Below are 24,019 nucleotides of genomic sequence, written 5' to 3'. Positions count from 1 at the left end.
CATGATGAATACTAAAGAGAATCATTGAAAAACAAAGCTTTCCCACCTGGATTAAAACACTTAAATCCAAAATGGGATAACTAAAAATAGTCCACCTTCAAGGAAACCACTCTAATTCAGCAATGAAATTTCTTTTTTTCTTTGTTTTTAAAATTTTTTTTAAATTTATTTGACAGAGAGAGAGAGAGAGCACAAGTAGGCAGAGCGGCAGGCAGAGGGAGAGGGAGAAGCAGGCTCCCTGCTAAGCAGGGAGCCCGATGCAGGGCTCGATCCCAGGATGCTGGGATCATGACCTGAGCCGAAGGCAGACGCTTAACCGACTGAGCCACCCAGGGGCCCCAGCAATAAGCTTTTCAATAGCTAGCAATGTAAATGACAGTGCAGATCTGTGATGATTACCAAGCAACTAATAAAAGTCATGTTCTTGAAGAAGAGTCAGGATATGAAAAAATGCTCACTATGCATTTTGAGTGAAAAAAGGTTATGACAAAGCTGAGTGTATAGTAAAATCACAGTTTATAAATTTTAAAACCTGTGTTTTACACATCTATCTACATTTTAAAAGCCTGAAAGGATATACACCAAAAATTAACTGTGGTTATATCTGGGTGATAGAATTACTCATAATTTTTATTTTTCCTTTATTTAAAAAAATTCCATAGTAATTTATATTATTACTTTTACAATCAGAAATTTTTTTTTCAAAAAATTAGAGCCTCCACATTTTTTCCACTGGCTAAGTAGCAATGAATTTTTCAAACACCGAAGCAGAACAAAATTTAACACAGGTCCCTAGCCCAAAGAGAAACAGTATTATAACCATACTGTGAATAAAATTTTTATAGTCACTATTATTTGAAATGCAACACAAAATGAACTTTAACTCTATTTATACATCTTTTCTAGCCTTGAAAAGTCATCTCTGTAAGATAAACAGTGGATCCAAAATAGCATAAATATGATTTCTTAATAATCCAGTGTTTTACAGGGGTTAGAATCCATCCATCAATGCACACTCAACAGTGGAACTGATGTGGCTATTTAGCAGACATGAATGAAAGAGGTCAAAGCTCTAATGAAAGATGGTAGACAACAACTGAAATGGTGAGGCTGACTGAGCTTCTGCCAAGTTACACAAGATGCATCTCCTCTCTCATCATTGCCTGCTCTCGTTCAAAGTCTCAGACTCTGCACTTCAGGACCAGAGGCAAAAATGAGCACACTGCACATGACAGGAGTTAAAAAAAAAAAAAAAAGAAAAAAGCTAATTATATCAGAGATAGTAATAGTTCTTATGTTATGTATATATGTACATATATTTTCATAATTGGATGATGACTATTAGTGTCTGAAATGGTCATGGTTGGTCATCCCAACCATAGTACCATTACATGTCACTGCTGGCACAGGGGCAAGGGATAAGGATGGAGAAAACATTTCAGAAGGCATCCCCACCCTAGTATTATAGCTCTGGTCCTTTGAAAAAATCACTGTTTTGTACAAGCTCATGATTCTTATTTCAGAGTAATTTTATTTGCAATACACGGTGACCTGACCAATGATCAATTTAGCTCTCCAAGCTGCATGAAAGGACTGCATCTTCTACTTTTTCTGCAATCTTCCACAGGGCTTAACCACAAGTGGTTAATAAATGCTGGCCGACTAATTAACACCACTAATGAGGTGTTAGGAAAAGCTAAATGCAGAATACTACCCACTGAAATTTAATTTGCTTCAAATATCTAAAATCATAAAATATTAGAACTAGAAGGGCATTAGGTCAATTAAACTCCAATCAGTCTAATCACCTACTTCATGGTGAAATACTTAAGATAAAGTTAATAGCAGTTATCCCAATATTCTTGATTCCTTGTCTAATAATTTTTCTACTCTATACTCTTGTCATAAAGAAAATTGAGTGGTTTCATTTTTCTTTCTTTTATCCACTGGCCACTAAAATAAATCTTTTTTTTTTTCTTTTCAGAGTTTTTGTTTATTTATTCATTTAAGTAATTTCTACACCCAGTATGGGGCTTGAACTCACAACCCTGAGATCAAGAGTCACATGCTCCTCTGATTGAACCAGCCAGGAGCCCCTAAAAGAAATCATTCTTAAGCCCATCATCACGTCTACTTTTGAAAATTCAAAGAAACAACTGTTTCTGAGGTGTAACTTCCTGCAACTTCATGACTTTAAGTTCTATCTCAAAATACAACTCAGCCTATTTTTTTTCCTCATGAAGTTGTTTAATTTCCTCCCACTTATAATAGTAATAAATTCTTTAAGAAGCAAGGTCCTCAAAACAACACAGTTCAGCTTCAGTTTTGGATGCCTGAAGCAAAGCCTACCATATTTTACGAAATACTAGTGTAGTTTTATAGCTGTTTCCATATGGTCATCCAGGAAAGTTCTCTGGAAATATGATTTGCTCAGCATTTCAACTCTAAAGAAAAACCATGAAGAGGGACCTATGAGCGTAACTAGACTGAATAGGAATAATGCAACTGGGGAAAACAGAAGGAATGACTAAATTATGGATGAGTGACAGGTTTTCTGGGAGAATAGTTAGCTTTTAAATTAATTTTTTACTGCAGGTCTTATCCCTCAATTTTTCTTAAGGAAGATAGCAATACCTTAATAATACCAAGCTCAAAACGGTTAACTGCTTCCTAGATTTTCCTGAACTCTTTACTCCATTATGTTATCCACCCCACTCCAACTTATTAACTTGTCACTGGATTTATGAGATGCTAAACATCCGCATCCATCAACAAAGGAAGAGTAAGATCAAATAATCATCAAATAATCAATAACTACTCTTTGTCAAATGTGTAACTCCACCCTTATCCATGAGAGATATGTTCCAAGACCGTCAGGGATGCTTGAAACCACAGATAGTACGGAACCCTATATATACTGTTTTGTTCCTACGCACACATACCTTTGATAAAGTTTAAGTTATAAATTAGGTGCAATAAGAAATTAACAGCAGTAACTCATAATAAAATAGAACAGTTACAGTATACTGCAATGAAAGTCATGTGAATGTGGTCTCTCTCTCAAAATATCTTATTGCACTGCACTTGCCCTTCTTGTGATGATGGGAGATGATAAAATGCCTACATGATGAGATGAAGTGAGGTGAGTGACGTAGGCACTGTGATGTAATGTTAGGCTACTAATGACCTTTTGACAATAAGTCAGAAGGAGGACCATTGGCTTCCAGATCATGATTGACGGCGGGTAAGTGAAACCTGGGAAACCAAAACTAAGGATAAGGAAGAGTACAGTATGCCTTGGAATTCATGATAAAAGATTATGGCTGGGCGGGGGGCGCCTGGACAGCTCAGTCAGTTAGGTGTCCAACTGTTGGTTTCGGCTCAGGTCATGATCTCACGGGTCATAAGACTGAGCCCGGCGTCCAGTTCCACGCTCAGCTTGAAGATTCTCTCCCTCAGCCCCTCCCCCTACCCACGCACATGTGTGTATGTCTCTTTCTCTCTCTCACTCCAATAAATATATCTTTAAAAAAAAAAGATTATGGCTGGAAACTTTATGGGCCCTATCAGCATATACCAGGTCAGTTTTAGAAATAGAAAATATCTATATTAAGCAGTTCAAACTGACAAAACCAATAATCATCATAAATCATTAGGAGTCTAAATTTAATAGTTAAAAATACTCAGTTAACTCTGTGTAATACCCGACAAAAGCTGTAAAAATACTTTTCTTCCCCAGGTTTGTGAGCTAATAAATGATTCCTTTAATAAGCACAATCGACACAAACAATTTGAGATCTTTAACTGGCAGCATCAGTATAAAATAATACTTGTAGACATGTTAAACTACTTACTCATACAGAGTTGAACATTTTTGTTTTGGGTTAATGTCCCACAGCTTCTTATTACGGACAACATATTCACTATTGTGCTGCTCATAGATAGCTTCAAATTCTTCTACATCTTGCCGAAGGTGGTCAGGTACCACAAATGGGCCTGCAGAATTTGAATTGCATCTGCTGATAAAAAAAAAATTTTGTGAATCATAAACTTGTGAGGTGACCCAGAGAATATTTAAATTAAAATAAATGTAAAGATAGTAACATATTACTCAGCTTTACAATGCAAAAAACCACTACCAGAGAATTAAATGTAGAAAAGTTACCCTTCCACAATTATGTATCTTTGCCTGACCACTGAGTAAGCACTTTTAATTAAGTACCTACCCTTAGTCCCAAGAGCAAATTTTCTGAAACTCCTGGTTTTAAAAGTATCAATGTTACATTAATTGTAACTTGTTAAAGAGAAAAATGCAGGATTTTATTATAAAAAGATTTTTTTTTTTCTAAAATATAAGATTCTAGCATTTGTAAAAAGATGTGGTAGTTTCAGTGTGAGTTCTAAAACCAGATTCCTGGGTTATATTCCTTGGCTCTGCTATTTACAAGCTTCAGGTTCTTGGGCGCATCACTCAACTATACCATTCAACGATACTGTGCATGAGTAGCGTCCTTATCTGTAAAATGGACATAATAACAGTACTTACCTCTTAGGGTGGAAGAGTGGATTCAATGAGTTTATATATGTAAAGCTAATGGAATAGCACCTGGTACATAAGTGTTATCTAAGTATAGGCTATTACTATTTTAACTTAAAATAATTCCTCCACTTAAAGAATCCACGAAAATGACTGCAGGAAAGCAGCTGTTATGACAACTCCTTTAAGAAATGTGAAAAAAAAAAATTGTAGGTTTCTAGTCCATAAAGGAATATGACATAAAAAGGTCACTGCTACTCACTATTTTTATTTCTTATGTCTATTTGTTTCCTGAAAACTCAGTTTCAACAACCAGACACAACTGAAAATTGCTCATATCTAAGGTTAAACCGCAACATCAGGGGCGCCTGGGTGGCTCAGATGGTTAAGCATCTGCCTTTGGCTCGGGTCATGATCCCAGGGTCCTGGGATCGAGTCCTGTGTCAGGCTCCCTGCTCAGCAGAGAGTTTCCTTCTCCCTCTCCCTTTGCCTCTCCCCCTGCTTGTGCTCTCTGTCTCAAATGAATAAATAAAATCTTAAAAAAAAAACACAAAAAAACAAAAAACACAACATCATATACAGCTTCCGAAACGTCTTCCTCAATCCTACTATAGCAAAAATTCTAGCGATTATCAATAGGACACTCTTTTCACTGAACATTTTAAGGACGATTTTCTAGGATTTTCTCACAATATCTTGCACATAGTAAGCTCCCAAACTGATCTAATAAATGTCATTAGCCCAGTGATTTTAATGTAGTTTGTATGAATTCTTAATGCAGACAAACCATGCTGTAAATTCAACCAAGATGGATCACACCAGGTTGTCATAACAGATGCACATCTTTAGACAGTGAAGTTAGGGAAATAAAACACAAGTTTAATTTATGTTAAATTAACACCACTTGCTGAGTTAATACACTTGAGTTAAAATGAAGCAAAAAATTTTAATTGTACTTACTTATGGTCTTCACCTGAAGTGACAGTCTCATTATTTGTTGTTACTGAAGCTGTTCCAGACCCCACTAACATAGGCTAGTTTAAAAGACAGAAAAATGAAAATGATTTTCCACCTTAAAATTCTGAAAAAAATTAGCATTAAAAGTGATGAACACTTATATAAATACGCATGCAAACTGCCAATATATGACTTACCTAAATTTTTCTTATGTATAGGAACACATAGTAATAAAAGTTTCAACAGCCATAAATATGCCCAAATTAACATTTAGGTAGCTTTCAATGCTCCAAAAAAATTTTAAATGTCAAAGATAAAAAGACAAGTTTTAGTGGAACTTAAAAACAGCTGCTCTCATCCTCCCCTAATATTTGTTCCCCGTCTCAACTCCTGCCCCCCTGAGCCCCCACATATCTGACAGCCAAGGAGAACCCACCGTAAGATAAACAGGACCCTATTTATCTCACTGGATTGGAGCAAATTTTAGATTAAATCTTAAAACAAAAAAAGTCTTTCTCTACAAAATGCTTCTAAATATCCCCCAAAATTGGTTAATTCTAATTTATATATTCAATTACTTTATACAAGAATTGATACAGAAAATATACCTTTGAATCTTTTGGCTTCTTTTTCTTGCCTTTATTTTTTACCTTAGCAGAATTAAACTGGAAAAATGGAGGGGAAAAAACAATGAAAACTCAAATAACAATTATGAAGCTCAAAATAAAAATATCATACTGGTTTTAGCCATAAGTTGAATATATGTAACAAAAACAACAAAAATGCTCAACAAATATAACATTTAGTATGTTAGCCCTAGTGTTATGATTTATAATAGAACATAAGAGAAAGCTCAATTTTGACTGTTATAACTAAAATTGCTCCAACATTTTAAACTTGTTTGTAAGAAGGTTTATGTTATTTCAAGCAATTAATCAGTCTTTTAAATTCCAGTTATATGCTACTAGCGTTCTAATGACATTCCTTTTACTAAGCTAAACTAGACACTCTACACCTGGCCAAACTCTGGGGTCACAGTGAACTTAAAAGACATTTAACTTCCCACGGGTGTGTTATCTGTGTTTCCGTACTTAGCTGGGCAGTATTTAACAGCAGATTAAGACAAAATTTCAAGTACAGGTGACCTGATCCTAAAAATCAGTAAATAAGCATCTTTCTGTCTGAAAACTGCCACAACCTAAGAAAAACTCTGGGATTATTTTAACTTAAACTCAGTTTGGAGCCATTCAAAACAAAGTCTATTTTCCTTACAGAGCAAAACATTAAAATTTTAATCATTACAGATAACTTTTCATTTTTATGCCAGGAGATGATTCAACAACTCCTTCCCTATTTCTGAGATCAACATTTATTCGTTGCAAAACTTTATGGACACTGCCAATTTAAGCCTCCAAGTTTGCTGACTGTCACTCTAAGAGGAAAATTGGTATTAACTGTCTAATAAATTAGCATAAATCAGCCAGAAATCCTCCAGATTTGGTTCTAGAATGCCACTGTGATGTAAACAAACACTGGCCTGGGTACTCCTTTCTTCCTTTGGCTAACACAGATTAGCACACTACAGTTAAAGTGATCAAGTAACTTACCGGCACATCGCCACTGTCTTGTTTCCTTAATACAGTACAGCGGCTGTCTGTAGGAAAATACCAATGATTTGTGAGAAAATGAAGATTTTGCACTGCCAAACAACACATTAAGCCTTAAAGAGAACCACCCCAGATACTATTATCATCCACTATGTTCTACTCCTTGTTTGATTTTGACACAAATTTAGTTTAAGAAACCAAGAGCAAAAAGGCCAAATAAATGGAAACCGACACAAAGAACCACAAAATGTGAATCCAATTCAACATGATTTGAGTGTTTTCTGGGGGTCAAACTCTATGCTAGGTGCCAGGAATACAGAAATGCAGAGAATAGCCCCTGCCACAGACAGGCTTGTGTTTCTAAGCTTGTATTGTGCAAAATACACTAACAGGCAAATACTTGTAACCCAGTGTGCTAAGTGCCTCAACAAAGACAATGGAAACAAAACTGATGGAATAATAAAGTTTTCAAGGATAAAGGCCCAAGGAGAGGTCAGGGAGGGCTTGGAGCGGGGGAAGCAATATTAAAGTGAGACTTGAAATAAACAAGCAAAGGAGGAAGACATGGTTGGAGGAAATGTCTGAGCAAAGACACAAGGCAGGAAAGCACAAGGAAGGTCTGGACACTTTCAAGAAGTGAGATGTACAGACAGAGGGCAGATAGGGAGAGTGATAAACCCAGACAGATGATGTGAATTTAATGTGTAGGCAAAATGAAGTGTTTAACAAAATCATTACAGGATCAGATGTTCTAGAAGAGTCACTAGTGGCAATGTAAGAGGAAGATCTGGATGGGAAGGTCTAGAGGCAGAGAGACCAGTTTGGAGGCTACCAGGATGGTCTAATCACGGAGAGATTACTAAGGCTCTCACGCAGGGAAGTGGAGATGGACAGGAAAGGACAGATCAAAAATAAAGCTTACTGGACCAGTGACAAACTAAACACCGGGTAATAGGAAAAAGGAAGAACTGAGACTAATTTCAGGGTTTCCTGCTTAGATACAAGATATACAACAATATACAACAATATACAACAATGTTACTAAGAATAATTTAGGAAAAACATCTCTAGGGTTATAATAAGTGGGTTTAGCCACACTGTTCTTAAGATGCCTGTTAGCTGTCTACAAATAAATACTAATAGGAAGAGTATGCAGAGTTCAGGAGAGAGGCTGGAACTCCAAATTATCATAGCATTGGTGACATTATTGAATACTTTTATTTACAAGACCAGTAGATTCTGAAAAGTTTTAAGAAATATTATCATCCCTTTAAATGAAAAGGTATAGAACTGAAAATATCTGGGATGAGAGTGAGAAGCAGAGTTATTGGAGGGGAAAATCTGCTGGGATGGCTGGTCATTTGGCTGGTGGCTTCTGACTCTATGACTAAAAGCAGAGGAACAGTCAGCCAGATGGACTGCATAGTTGGGGTACAAAAAAAAGGCACACTAAGAGGGTGTCCTTTTTAGTTATTTTGTTGTGTGAGCCAAGCATCAGGTTCTATAAGCTCAGTTGCCAGATAGCATTGTATTACCAACAGCAGCAAACTGATGGCAATAAATTCAGGCTATCAAGTAGCATGTAGCCTCCAGTCACGGAGCTGTGTCCTGGAAAAATAAAGCCACCTATATTTGAAAGTGCTCCTTCCTAAGAACCACAGTAAAAGCAAGCTTTTTAGTTCCTTTTACATATGAACTTTGTAATGTGTGATACTTTTGTACAACGCCAGACCTTTTAATGTGCCCTTTAAAAAAAAGCATGAAATTTAAAAGTCTAACTCCTGACAGTCCATAAAGCAGATGCTGAAGAATGCTGAGGGAAAAGGGGGGAGGGGTATCATAAGACACACACTAAGTCCCAAAGATAAGAAGTTAAAATCAATTTAGAGGGCGCCTGGGTGGCTCAGTTGGTTGAGCGACTGCCTTCGGCTCAGGTCATGATCCTGGAGTCCCGGGATCGAGTCCCACATCGGGCTTCCCGCTCAGCGGGCAGTCTGCTTCTCCCTCTGACCCTCTTCCCTCTCGTGCTCTCTGTCTCTCATTCTCTCTCTCTCAAATAAATAAATAAAATCTTAAAAAATAAAATAAAATAAAATAAAATAAAATAAAATCAATTTAGAATCTAAGAATATTAGAATTCTGAAGCAAAATGGGACCACACAGACCATTGGCTCCAAATCCTATCACTTCAATGATGAAGAAACTAAGATCCAAGAGAAGCTAAGGAATTAACTACTAGTCACCCTATTCTGCTAAACTGGGACTCCATGCTGCTATCCAAACAGGTGACCCAACTCCTCTCAACCCCATGTCTCTAAGTCTGATGTCCACCAATCTGACTACATCCATGTTCACAGCTCGGACTCTAGCCCTGCACCAAGGCTTCATCTTCCCCAGGAAGAACACAAGTGCTTGATCCTCCATTTGAACCGCCAGCACTCTTTCTGGTCCTCTCTTACTGAGCTTATGTCCACATTAGTTATTTGTATATTCATCTTATTCCCTTTTCCACAATATAAGGTCCTTGAAGGCAGGGACTAGCATAAGCATTTCTGAGTTCCTGGCTAACACCCAGCTCGGGCAGGGGCCTTAAAGCAGTAATAAAAACAAGGTTTTTAGTGAACTGAATTAGGGAAGAAGCTGGGCCACAGCTTACTTTTCCTGATTCCCCAATCTAAGTTTTCCCACTACAACAGCTGTGCTATTTCTAGATTTTGCAAACATCACCTCCTCTGCAGGGAGATGTTTTCTTGAAGGTTACAATTTAAACCATTTACTGATAAATTCTGTCCATTTAATAATCAGCCTTTGCCATGATACTGTCAATGTATCTAAGATGAGAATAGTATGGTGTGTAATTAGTGTAACACACCCATCTGAGCACCCCTACAACACTTAGCTCAACAGAGTAAAAACATTTTATGACATAAAACAAAACAAAACACCACTCTTCTTAATCACTTACTTGCCCAAATAAGCAGGCTGTACCGTAATAATTCTCACCATTTTACCAAGTATTAAATAAGCTAGGTCCTTCACAGATTTGTTTTCCCCCCTCAGCCCAGATATAATACAAATTGAAACTCAGCTCACACACCCATTATGTCAAAGAACTCATCTAGAGCATTATGCAGTGCGGGGAACTTGTCTCTGTGCTCTTCTAGCAACCATATTAAACACCGCGCTTCCTTCAGTGATGTTGGCTCACAGAAGTAATCAAATTGCTTTCCTTCTATAGAGGCTAGTTTATGACCATATTTCTCATTCCAGAGAAAAGTCATGATGCTAAAATCAAGCTCCTTAAGAGACGCTCCATAACGAGAAAAAAAAGGTCCTGTGGCATCTAAACCTGTAAAAGAAAAAACAAAAAAACAAAACCCAAATCAGAAAAAGGGAAAATCATATACCATAAAATCACATTCAATTTTACATCTCTGAAAGCAGTTCAGTTATAGTTTGCTGACATTTTCAGTGAAAACACGTACCTGAATATACTCTTGTTCGAGCTATTTTGCATTTTAGGAATACCACTTAATGATATGCTAATTACAATAGTTCTTATCTATTAGTTGAATAAGGTGGGCCAAAGGCTTCTTACGTAATAGCTCATATATTATAAGCTTCTATGGTCATTTTTATTAGACTTTGGCAATGAAAACAGGGCATTAAATTCCTGTAAAAATATAACAACTCTTTTACTAATTCAAGATTTTCATTCTAATCAGTACAAATCAGCAAGATTTTAGTCCTTTTCTACATATATCCCATAGTAACAAGAATATGCAAATGATTCCCAAGAGCTTTTAAAACAGGAAAGGGGTAAACAAACCCCCCAACACCTCCATTAATGACTCCTTACCCTCCTCCAAAAATCAGGATGGTCACTATTCCCACTTTTATTCCACCTTCTAACAAATCAGAAAAAGAAGTGGCTGCAACCTCATACCACTGTTCTGAAGGAATGGTGAGACTCTACCCTTACTAACACAGCCACCAAAGGCAAAGACAGTTCTGGTCTATCTTCCCACCCATCTCGAACACAGCACAATCGCCTCTTATGTCAGCCATAGTTTCTCAGTCAGCATATGAAGCAGAATGCGGAGTCAACATTACCCTGGATGGCTGTTTCCTCCAGATGAAACAGTTACCTTGCAGAGGTCAATGCTGCATGAAAAATGTGCTCACTGAAGGGAAGGCAAGAGGTCAATTCTAGTATCAAAACTTTACTCTCCCCCACACCCCACATATAAACTGACCTCTCATGTTAAATATGCATATGATATGACCCTACAGTATAAACTTTTTGTTGAGAAGGAAGTAAAATTCCAGGAATTGGAAATTACTTGCCTTTCATAAATAAATATGAGCTTTACATCAGGGATAGAGTATAATCTTACTAATTAACATGCTTGAAGTCATTTTAGAACTTTTTAAAAATAAAAACTGCAACTTTAAATAGTATCTATATACTTATTAAAATACCTTTAATCTTCAGAATAAATGTGAATTATATCAAAAGGACCCATGAACATTTCCATCAGTGAGCTATAAGGCTTGAATACTACAGTACACTGAAAGAACTGTGGCCGGCACTCTTGCCCGCGTAAGCATAACCAGAAAGCTTCCTTCTCCTAAGTCTTATCTTCCAAAGCAGATTAAAGTTAAAAATAACATTATAATTTTTTATTTGATTGTTAATAGATGCAAATGACAACCTTATCACTTAAGAGTGATTTTCTGGGACCAGAAGCCCGTTGCAGACCTATGCTCAAAGCAGCAACACTTAGCGATCAACTATGCTGAGCTTCCTGCCATCTTACTTTGTTTCTACTGACAAATTTATCAATATATTCTCTGAAACTCTAGAATTCTAAGAGCTCCATGTCCCTAAAAATTCCAACAGGTGGGGGTGACTTGCAGAGGTGTGGCAGTCTCACCCTTTGGACTGCTCTGCTGTAGCTCCCACTGGCCTTGTAGCCAACAGCTGCCAATTGAATCATCCACTATCTGAGGCCAGTTACCACCACAGTCACCAAGATAAACAGTGCCCTGGTAGGTACCCAGAGAAACCTCAATCTAGTATTAGACCACAACTCTATCTGCAGCTGCTTTATGCAGTCCCTGCATGGCCTTGGGCAAAGAGCCTCCTTGGGGGGAGGGGAGGGTCTTCCTCCACCAAATTAGGAAAATCAGGAAAAATAGCAGAGTTTTATAATCATGTGATTCAACCTCAGCGTATTTTTCTCATAATCCTTAGATACAGATTTGCCTTCAGTGATCCTAAGCAATTAGTTCCATCCACTCTTCCTCTAAATTTTCCAAAGAATCTGACTACAGAACTGCACAATCCCAGAGGGCACTCAGACAGCCACCTCCAGGGGGCACTACTGACACATGACCTGCCTAGGATTCTCTTTGTTTACACATTTACAAATAGTTTAGCAAAATACAGGACTGGATTTTCTGACAAAACTTTCTTGTGTTTACACCTTTTAAAAGTGTACTGTAACCTATCTATAAAATAACCTAAATTGTGAGTTGGGAGGAAATAGTACTTTTATTTTTTTTTTATTTATTTATTTATTTTTTTTTTAAAGATTTTATTTATTTATTTGAGAGAGAGAGAATGAGAGATAGAGAGCACGAGAGGGAAGAGGGTCAGAGGGAGAAGCAGACTCCCTGCCAAGCAGGGAGCCCGATGCGGGACTCGATCCCGGGACTCCAGGATCATGACCTGAGCCGAAGGCAGTCGCTTAACCAACTGAGCCACCCAGGCGCCCGGAAATAGTACTTTTAACCATACAAATCTGTAGTCCTACATTTTAAAAAAAAAATCATAAATGATGACAGAAAAACGAAAAAGGGATCAGAGGCCGATGTCCACCCTTCCTACTAAGCCGCAGTTCTAGAACTCAGTGGCATACCGAAGCTGTTAAGTTTCTGGATCCAGGCGGCTAATTTTGGCTCCACTTCTTTAAGCTCGCTCAAAACATGCAGAAATATCCTGGTCTTTACTCTATTCTTTTCTTGAATCAAGTGACGAATGACATAGTCCACTGCTTCATTTAGAAAATTTCTGCTAGAAAAACAGGTTGTGTAGTCTTCTGTGCTTAAAACCTTCCAAGAAAGCAATTCTCTGAGAAGCTTGGAAGTGTTCAGAATACCAGATTTTATCTTGTCAGCATACTGCTTTATGCACTGCAGAATTCTGTCATCAAGGAACTGGCAACTCTGAACATTGTCTGCAGTTTCTAAGGACAAATAAAAGTGGTTAAAGTGAGCAATGGACCAATTTGCAAAGATATAAACTGAGAAAGAATAGAACATTATATAATATAAAATATGGTTCAGATAGATTCTTAATGTTTTAAATAAACTCAAGAAATTTTAAATTTGGAATATACTTAACAATACTTTTGAAAAGATATGAAAGTTCACATTAAATCAAATATATCAAAAATAGCTTATCTCCTTCACTCTATACCACTCATGGTAACATCTAAAAATTTAGTTCCTCTAAAATAAAGTTCAACAATCCTAACCCAGCCTCATCACTACCTAAACTTTTTTTTTTTAAGATTTTATTTATTTATTTAAGAGGGAGAGAATGAGAGAGACGGCATTAGAAGAGAGAGGGTCAGAGAGAGAAGCAGACTCCCTGCTGAGCAGGGAGCCCGATGTGGGACTCGATCCCGGGACTCCAGGATCATGACCTGAGCCGAAGGCAGTCGCTTAACCAACTGAGCCACCCAGGCGCCCCACTACCTATACTTTACATTCAGTAACTATGCTTAATCATTAAGAATGCAAAGGGTTTTTTTTCTGGAGTTGAAAGGATCATTTATTTAGTTATGAATTCAATTAATATTTGCTAGTTACTGTTTTACTCATCTTATTGTTGGATCCTAAACCATAGGATCCCACGGAGTTAATTCCAAGCTGGAAAATCACTCAGAAGTTCATCTTCCCAACCCAGGCATCTCCCTAATGGATGGCCATTTAGCATCTTGAAGCATCCAAAGTTAAAACACAAACATTTACCCGAGACTTTCCTATAGTAGGAAAGATAATTTTGACTGATCTGTGAAACATTAATGGAATACTAAATAAAAAATAAAAACAACAAGAGGAAGTATTTCATTTTGGGGATAGCCATCACAGTAGAAAATGAGAAAGAATAACTTCCTTTAACTGAAAACTAAAAGTAGTCCTGGGGATGTAATGTACAGCATGGTGACTACAGTTAATATTACTATATTGTGGGGCACCTGGGTGGTTCAGTTGGTTGGCTAAGTGTCCAACTCTTGATCTCAGCTCAGGTCTTGATCTCAGGGTCATGAGTTCAAGCCCTGCACTGAGCTCCACGCTGGGTGTGGAGTCTACTTTAAAAAAAAAATAATAATAAGGGGCACCTGGGTGGCTCAGTCATTAAGCGTCTGCCTTCAGCTCAGGTCATGCCCCACATTGGGCTCCCTGCTTGGCAGGAAGCCTGCTTCTCCCTCTCCCACTCCCCCCTGCTTGTGTTCCCTCTCTCACTATGTCTCTGTCAAATAAATAAATAAAATCTTTTAAAAAAAATAATAATACTGTATTGTATATTTGAAAGTAGCTAGAAGAGTGGATCTTGAAAGTTCTTGTCATGAGAAACCAAATTCTGTAACTATGTATTGGGATGGATGTTAACTGGATTTACTGTGGTGATCGTTTTGCAATATATACGAATAAACAATATATACATCATGTTGTACACCTGAAACTCATATAATGTTATGTCCTTTATTCCTCAATTTAAAAAAAAACCCTTAATTAAGAAAAAAACCTGAAAGTAAATATGTTCACAGGAACAGTATAATCACATTCCCATGATGATCAGAGAATAATAACAAGAGAAACGTAAAACAGAAGGCTGGGTTAGGTAATCTCTACAGCATCTTTTATGAACTGCTTCTTTATTTGAACTCAGCATTATTTCAGATAATTAGTAGCTAATTCACATTCAATGTTTTAGAACCTAAATCTGCATAGTGGAGTTTATAGAATACTATCAAACATACAATATGCATGTCAGCTATTATTTCCACCTTCACTTTGGTGATAACTGACACAGATCTTGCCTCAAGTTAGCGCACCGCTATCCCCGTGTACGTACTGCTTCCAAATTCAGTGCTCTTTGTGCCAAACTCTCCCCATCTCAGAGCAACACAAGAAAGTGATGGTACTAAAATACGAACTGAAATCTAAATTTCAATTCAGTAACAATATAATGCCCAATAAGATGGATATTTATGTTTATGCTTTTAAGGAAGAAGATATTACTCTCATCATGCCTTTGACTTCAGCATACCTTTCTGCTCTTCAGTTTTGGGTGGATTACTTTCCCTTAAGTCCTCTTCCATTCTTTCTTGTGCTAATTTTTTTGCTTCTTTTTTTTGGATCTTTCTCTTCAATTTTTTGTCTTCTTTCAGTCTTAGCTTCTCTAGGCTGATAAGCATTTACAATTAGTGATAATCCACCTTTGTTATAAACTCAATTAACTATCTGCCTATTACAGAAACCATTCTCCAAGTAGTAAGCTAGAAGTTTCCTTTTTAATTCAGAACTTGTCCTGCATCTTCTCTTTAATATCAAAAACCGTTGACACATGTTCAATTAAGATTAGGGTACTTATTTCATGAAAGCAAGAACTCAATGACTAACTTTTAATTAAGGGTGGCATGCACACATTGCACAAATGTTTTCATGTATATAAGTTACTGCTTAGGGTAAATAAAAATGGTATAAATTACACCCTGCAAGACAGTACATATGTACACTCATCTCAAAGAAAGCTCCTACAGTAAAATATTATTTTCACATCCCAATAATGACCCACAACACTGGAATTTGGTTGGTATGGTTTACAATGAATTCTCTTCAACAAATAATTCTGTTCATCTTTTCTTTTTTTTCTTGGTCACAAATGATGAAAAAAATCACTTCTTGGAATAGAGGACAAGAAGCAGGACCAAAAAGAAGAAGAAAAAAAGGACTGGAATTATTTGACTAAACAATATATACAGAAGTGAATATTTTTGACAGTATATTGAGTTTTTCAGGGTGAGAAATAGTCATTGGTTCAAAAATGTTTGCTGAAGAGAGATAAAAAAGAAAAATGCTTTTGGAATTAAAGTTTAACCAACGGAGAGCTAGGTATGTAAATTTAATCTAAATGCCAAAGCTATTAATCAAACGTCATTTCACAGCATCAAATGTCATAATTTTACTTAAAAATTCAATCGCCAAATAATGCTTCTTATTCAAGCTTTTAGTATTTAACCATAGGCGGTTCTCTTTAAGTTTTAAATATCCATAAAATTCATTTAAACAACACTTATTTGGATATGTGTATACAGCTAATTTAAAAAATAGCATAACTTAGAAATCTTCATTTAACAGAATTATATTCTAATAGACATCGTTAAACTACTAATTCATTGTTAAAAATCTTACCTAGAACATTTCTGTTTCAGAATAGGTCTTGGAGGAACCTTTTCTTTTATGACCTTGTGTTCAAACTTTAAATAAAACAAAGACAACCAAAATTTGTCTCATACTCATGACATAAAGCACAAAACCACAAGTAACAAGCAGTTCAGGAGCACACAGTCAATAATCAATTTGATAGAGAACAGGGATGATGTTCTGACCCAGACAAAAGCCCAGAAAATTTTAGCAAAACAATTTACTGAAAAGAGGAACAAAAGAGTAGACACACTTTAGGAAGCTCAAAAAAAAAAAAAATTAAGAGTAAGCAGATCAAATAAACTACAAATACCATTAGAATAACCCACCCCTAACATTCCCATATAGTGAAGTAAAAGGTAACCCTTCAAAACACTCTTCCCCCTTCCTAACAACTCCACCCTTGTCAATACCCATAAGTTTACTGGGGATTAAGAAAACAAGATTATCGAAAAGAATAAAAACAGTAAAACTAAAATGTAAAAAGTCTCCTCTTTTAGGAAATGAAAGAATGTGAGAATCCTTCACTGCAAAGATACATTATGACATCCTAATATTTCCTCCATTTTCTTAAATTAAAGATTTCTCCTGGAAAACACAAGATCTAAATTGTACAACCTCCCCAAATTTAAATCATATTTTAAAAGTTATAAACATTTTGGTTAACAATTTGGTAATATTTCCCCTCTATTAGATACTTACTTCACATTTAACTTGACCACCACTGCTGAAAATGATAATCTTAGAAATGATTCCTTCACAGTCAGGGGTAAGACAAATTCCTTGTAGAAAATCCTATTTGATTAAAAAAACAAGTGCTATATCTCAGAATAAATCTATATATGTATACCATTTTAACCATCAGGAATAGTCAAGATATGTCTAAAACCTCCTTTAGGGAGGCAACGAAAGTCCCTGCTCCTTGTCTTCTGACTTTCAGAGCCTCCCTTGTAGAAGGAATATACTCCCAGCTGTAGGGCTGACCACGTGACTTGCTTTGGTCAATGCAGAGTGAGCTAACATAATGTACATATATCCACGCAAAAGCTTTAAGAAACACTGAATGGACTGGCCATTGCTCTTTACTCTCTGCCACAGGAAGATGTTCCGGTCACTCTTCAACCTCAATTCAGAAACAACACAGCTACACAGACTAGAGCTGCTGGCCCACAGCTGCAGAACTCTAGGACAATAAACGTAAGCAAGAGATGAACTTTTCTTATTATAAATCAAGATATACTTGGGTTGTGTATTACTTCAGTATATCCTAGTGCAAGGTGACTAATTTACAGGGAGTATTTTAACTCACAGGAATGGTTAAGACCACTAAGGGTGCATGTGTAACTAGAGAAACTGAGTTAATGTCAGACAAAGACATAGCAAAAGTGACTCAATGGCAACAATTATTTGGTTATATCATTGTATCTTTAGTTAACTATGTGAAAATGCATAAAATGTGAGAATTTATTTCTACCAAACTTGAATAATTCCTTTTGCTAATAAATACCTAGCACAAGCACCTTACTCTTTTCTCCAACAAGAACAGGGGCTTACATGAGGCTAAGCAGTGTAGAAAATGGTTTTCTTAACTAATGATGTGCTACATGCTAGCTAATTGAACATAATAATGAAAATAAATTAATTAATTAAAAAAGAAAATGGTTTTTTCTTTTTTTTTAAAGTCCATAGCTTATAGGAATCAGAAACAAATGAATGCAAATAAGATTACAAAATTGTGCCTTTGCTCAAGGTATCTAGCTAATGGTAATTAACATTATTATCTTGCTAATTAAGAAAAACCACAATGAGAAGTGACAGTACTAAGTTTGGAGAACATAAAACATTTGAGACCCTAATTCTACATCAGAACATTAACATCAGACATTTAAACTTTTATTTTTGATAAGATTCCTAATATAAAAACTGGTTAAACAATTTATTAAAGGCCTCTATGGTTATTGCCCTTATGCCAGTATAAAATAAAAACAAAAACTGATTTTCTACTTTATCATTAAAGTTTTCATTTAAAACTTTTTAGTTATGTTTAGAATGCACAGAAAGGAACTTATATTCACTAAAAACTTCTCCTAAGATTCTCAGGGAAAAAAATCAACATAAATTAAGCACACGAAAAACAAACTGAGGGTTCTAGAGGGGAGGGGGTAGGGGGATGGGTTAGCCTGGTGATGGGTATTGAGGAGGGCACGTTCTGCATGGAGCACTGGGTGTTATGAACAAACAATGAATCATGGAACACTGCACCAAAAACTAATGATGTAATATATGGTGATTAACATAACAATAAAAAAATTAAAAAAAAAAATAAAACAAAAGATTCACAGGCAAAAAAAAAAAAATAAATAAATAAATTAAGCACACTACAAAATCCAGACTATGTGAACTTACCTTGTCAATTTTATCATTAAAAGTTGTTGTTTTCAACTTCTTCCAACAGTTCATGTGAAATTCTATTTTACAGTATTGGCAGCAGCTGATTCGTATAAAACCCTAGGGGTTTAAAACAGTGTTTAAATACACATTTAAAGATGTCTACACATACACACTCTTCTTTCACAATCACAACACACATATTAAGATAAAGGGAGAGCTGTCTGCATTAACCAGGCAAACATAACTAAATATCACATTCTCTCCCAGGGAAGTACAATACTTCTATACCCCTAAACGCCTAGTGCTAGAGACAGAGAATTTGACTGACATACTCATTTCCATAGTGTACAGACGTATTCTCCTCTACAGTATCAAATATTTTATAAACATTATTCATCTGATCTACTAACCAGGGAGAGCAGGCAATTACTATCTTCTTGAATAAACTAAGGCCCAGGAACTCAATTAAGTGCCAGACCCGGTTACAAACTTAGGTCTCCAGGAGCTAATTCAGTGGTCACAATAGCCTTTAGATTCCTGGACTCAAATTTTACAAGAAATTAAAATTGCAACCAGTCAGAAGTAATAATCTCATTTTCTTTCCTCTGCTGCTAAGAAATAGGCAAGTTATATGAACAGTGGCTAGAAAGGGGAAATAGAATTAGCTAGCCTGCCTTCTTAGGTGACTACCCCTGCACTCAGGGCTTACTTAGTGGCTTGTTCCCAAATGAGATGATGTAGACCTACAGAAGTCCAGGGGATAGGGTAGACCAAAGGACATAAAACTGCTGACAGCAGAGAACTTGAGTACCTCCAATTACAGAATTTGTTCTGAATCCATTTTAAGGCACAATTCTACAAGTTACTGTCCTACTGTACTTTCATCATGTACCTTGAAGTCTGGATCAGTTATATATATCTGGATTTTGGAATATCCACGGCACTTCTGATAGCAACAAATGGCATCTGGCACTGGAGGGAATCTGCATTCTTCAATAAATTTCTCTAACAGCATCTAAAACAAAAATAAACAAAAACAATATCACAACACTGATTTGTCAATAAAAATGCTTATGATTTCAATAACTTCTTGCCATCAAAATACTTTCAGCATAGGAATGAATGACAAAATGTTTTTTAGCAAAGAATAAACTACATATAACTTCTAAAGTTTTTCTTTTTAAAGATTTTATTTATTTAAAAGAGAGACAGAGATAGTGAGAGAGCACAAGCCAGGAGGAGAGGGAGAAGCAGGCTCCCCATTGAGCAGGGAGCCGAACCTGGGGGTTGATCCCAGGACGCTGGGATCATGACCTGAGCCAAAGGCAGATGCTCAACCAACTGAGCCACCCAGGCGCCCCTTAGTTTTTCTTTTTTAGAAGGAGGTTGATACATAGGGCACCTGAGTGGTTCAGCTGGTTAAGCGCCTGACTCTTGATTTCGGCTCAGGTCATGATCTCAGGGTTGTAAGATTCTCTCTCTCTCGCATGCACTCGTGTTCTCGCTCTCAAAAAAAAAAAAGGCTGATACAGAGACATATCCAGAGAAAAAGTTGGAAAAAAAAGATTGAACGGGAAGTTTCAGAATTTCAGAGTCAGAATCAAAACCTTATCCCGTGTTATTATCATCAAGCCTCACTTGACAAGGTATAGCTCTTAGAAATGTCCTTTAGGCACTCAGAGGGAGTTAGATGAGGTAGAAAAACCCTTAGGAATCTACCCTTCTCCTCCTTCCCAGTGTCACTTCACCTGGGATCCTACCATCCTGATTCATCTTGTGCATTCCTTGAAGAATTATCCCACTGCCACTGAAGCCCCCAAGACACTTGTGCCATGCTTCCAGTGCTGGCTTTTTGTTCTCAAGAGCTCCTCTGTCTCCACCCCAATCTACTATAAAGAGAACATCAGTGATTTTTTTTTTTTAGATTTTATTTATTTATTCGACAGATAGAGAGACACCACAAGCAGGCAGAGTGGCAGGCAGAGGGAGAGGGAGAAGCAGGCTCTCTGCCAAGCAGGGAGCCGGACGTGGGGCTTGATCCCAGGACCCTGGGATCATGACCTGAGCCGAAGGCAGCCACTTAACTGACTGAGCCACCCAGGCGCCCTCAGTGATTTTTTTTTTTAAACAGTTTTGTTGAGATATAATTCACATATCGTCTACGGCCATACCACCCTGAACGCGCCCGATCTCGTCTGATCTCGGAAGCTAAGCAGGGTCGGGCCTGGTTAGTACTTGGATGGGAGAGATATAATTCACATATCACACAATCTGCACATTTAAAATATATATAGTTCAGTGGCTTTCAGTATATTCACAGTGTTGTACAACCACTGCCTCAGTCTAAATTTAAAGTTTTATCACCCAACAAAGAAATCCATCCCCATTAGCAGTCCCTCTGCATTTTCTCCCAAACCCCAACCCCCTGAAACCACTAATCTACTTTGTCTCTAAATACAGACTTGCCTATTCTGGAAATTCTGGATAAATACAATCACACATGTGGCCTTTTGTGTCTGGCTTCTTTTACTTAGCATGTTTTCAAGGTTCATCCATGCTGTAGTACTTATCAGTACATTATTCTTTATGGGCAAATAATATTCACTTGTATGGATAGGCTACTGTATGGTTTTATGAATGGCTTATGAATGGTTTTATTTAACAACTCATCAGCTGATGGACACGTGAGCTGTTCCCACTTTTTAATTATGAATAGTGTTGCTATAAACATTCACGTACACATTTTTGTGAGAACATATGTTTTCCTTCCTCTGTATAAGTTTAGGAATGAAACTGCTGGGTCATATGGTAACTCTATCTTTACTCTACTGGGGAGCTGCCAGACCATTTTACATGTCTACCAGCAACATATAGGGGTTCTGATACAGAGACATATCCAGAGATAGGTATCAACACTTTCGATTGTCTGCCTTCTCGAGTACAGCCATCCTAGTGTGTGAGGTTGTATCTCATTATGGTTTGAATTTGCATTTCTCTGATAGCTGATGCTGTTAAACATCTTTCACAGGTTTATTGGATATTTGCAGAAATTCTTGGCAGACAGGTCTGTTCAGATCCTTCGGTTACTTTTTCATTTATTTTTTATTTTTTTAATTCCAGTATAATGGCTACTTTTAATCAAATTCTTTTATTATTGAGTTTTAAGCTTTTAAAAGCTTTAGCCAAAAGCAAGTTCTGTATACATGCCAGGGTTCCCCACAAGTAAAGGCCTATTCTAGTCAATCCACACATAATTTAGTCTTTCCAGAACTAGCAAAGCGTCCTATGTCTCTGGATATGAGACCAAATTTATATTTTCCAAGTCCTCAAGTGCCATCTTAATAATTAGAGTCACTATGATGAAACAACAATGCTATACCTTTCTCTAAGTACAAGCAGTAAGTCATACTACTTAATAATGAATGCTCTGAAATCAGAATGCCTAGATACAAGTCCCACCTCCACTACTTCTTAGCTGTTTAACCTTGAGCTCATCATTTAATGTTCCTAACTTAATCTTCCTCTTCAGTAAAATGAGAATAATCATAGTACTCATCTTGTAGAGTTGCTGTAAAGATTAAAGGTATGATAAATGGAAGCTGTGTGACTGGCACACAGGAAATATTTAACAAATATTAGTGATTCTCACTAGTCTTTAAAGGGAAACACGTGGGGATGCTGAGGACAGAGTGCCCCTACCTCTTTGTCTTCTGATACCCGAGTCAGTCAGTGCAGATGGGCTTTTTGAATTAGTAAGAAGGTCTCTGAAGAAATAAATGGTTACCTTTATTTTCCCCGGCTGAGTCTCTTCAATAATCACATTACTTGTGGGCCAAGTTAACACTCCAGGAAGACGACAAATCAAGGTTCTTGCTTTCTCAAAATGATTGAGAGCTTCTAGAAATCTAAAGTCATAATTATGAAGAAAGAAGGTATTAAAGCTGTGATAAGAATTTTCATTCCCCACAATAAAAGTTACAGAAATTTCAAGTTTACTAATAAGAGTACATTTGATAAATCACTGTTCAGAAATATTCAATGGAACCTCTATTTTCTTAAAAAAAAAAAAAAAACAAAGGCATGTTGAATCACTATATTGTACACCTGAAATTAATATAACACTGTATATTAAAAGAATTAAGATAAAGACTGAAAAAAAAAAGAAGGCACTATTCATTGTTTGTTATAAAAGTAATATAAACAACAAATCTGCCTGGACACTGGCTTTATTATGGTAGGTGCATACTAGTCCTTTTAAAGTTGTAATTTATTGGGACGCCTGGGTGGCTCAGTTGGTTAAGCATCTGCCTTTGGCTCAGGTCATGATCCCAGGGTCCTGGGATCGAGTCCTGCATCAGGCTCTCTGCTCGGCGGAGAGCCTGCTTCTTCCTCTCCCTCTGCTGCTTCCCCCTGCTTGTGCTTGCACTCTCTCTGTCAAATAAATAAATAAAATCTTAAAAAAAAAGTTTCCAACAATTAAAACAGAAAATTGAATAATCTGGTTGTTTCATTTTTGTTTCATTTACTAAACTAATTAGATTCCTATAGAGGAATGACAGCCCTTCACTTCAGCTAATTAATCATAAATATATTTTTTTAAACTCAACTCTATTAGGACATCTATTAGTAAAAACCACTCTTCTGAAAAAAATCTAAAGAGATCGTGTATGCTGGACATATTTCTTCAACCATAAAGCAGTAAAGTATTTTAAAAGAATAAATGTGTATGTAAATTGTTTTAACTACATGAAACGTTTTGGTTCTGATTCATGTTTTTAAAAAATGTCAAGAGATTCCCACAGTCCATTCAACAAAATAATATTAATACACTGGATTACAAAGTTAACCAAGTCTTTATTATTCTCTTCAGACTAGAGAAGAAAGGTTTCTTGCTTTCTCCAATCTTGAAATGATCTTCCAATTTAAGAACTTTTTTTGCCTATGGGTAAGAAAAATTCACCTGCAGAAAAGCTTAGACCACCATCAACCATAAAATGACAGATAACAGCAGAACTTTACCAGAAAC

The 24,019-nt window shown here is 36.6% G+C and overlaps 1 protein-coding gene across 7 annotated transcripts in view; it reads right to left on the bottom strand.

The window, feature by feature from the left end:
• The window catches only part of TTC3 (tetratricopeptide repeat domain 3), a 116,521-nt gene that overhangs the window by 33,959 nt on the left and 58,543 nt on the right, over positions 1-24,019 (bottom strand). For 6 of the 7 annotated variants that reach the window (XM_027582290.1, XM_027582293.1, XM_027582287.1 and 3 more), the window contains 12 exons: positions 22,778-22,898; positions 19,886-20,008; positions 19,009-19,110; positions 17,305-17,397; positions 16,591-16,655; positions 15,446-15,582; positions 13,026-13,352; positions 10,199-10,450; positions 7,102-7,148; positions 6,103-6,159; positions 5,498-5,571; positions 3,855-4,019 (listed from right to left, as the gene is read on the bottom strand). In XM_027582290.1, coding sequence (XP_027438091.1) covers positions 3,855-4,019; positions 5,498-5,571; positions 6,103-6,159; positions 7,102-7,148; positions 10,199-10,450; positions 13,026-13,352; positions 15,446-15,582; positions 16,591-16,655; positions 17,305-17,397; positions 19,009-19,110; positions 19,886-20,008; positions 22,778-22,898 — 1,563 coding nt within the window. The remainder of the gene's footprint in view (positions 1-3,854; positions 4,020-5,497; positions 5,572-6,102; positions 6,160-7,101; positions 7,149-10,198; positions 10,451-13,025; positions 13,353-15,445; positions 15,583-16,590; positions 16,656-17,304; positions 17,398-19,008; positions 19,111-19,885; positions 20,009-22,777; positions 22,899-24,019) is intronic. The other variant, XM_027582288.1, reaches the window with a different exon arrangement.

Source organism: Zalophus californianus, chromosome 1 (assembly GCF_009762305.2).
Source record: "Zalophus californianus isolate mZalCal1 chromosome 1, mZalCal1.pri.v2, whole genome shotgun sequence".
In the NCBI taxonomy this organism is placed as follows: domain Eukaryota; kingdom Metazoa; phylum Chordata; class Mammalia; order Carnivora; family Otariidae; genus Zalophus; species Zalophus californianus.
This window is presented reverse-complemented; position numbering and strand designations above follow the sequence as displayed.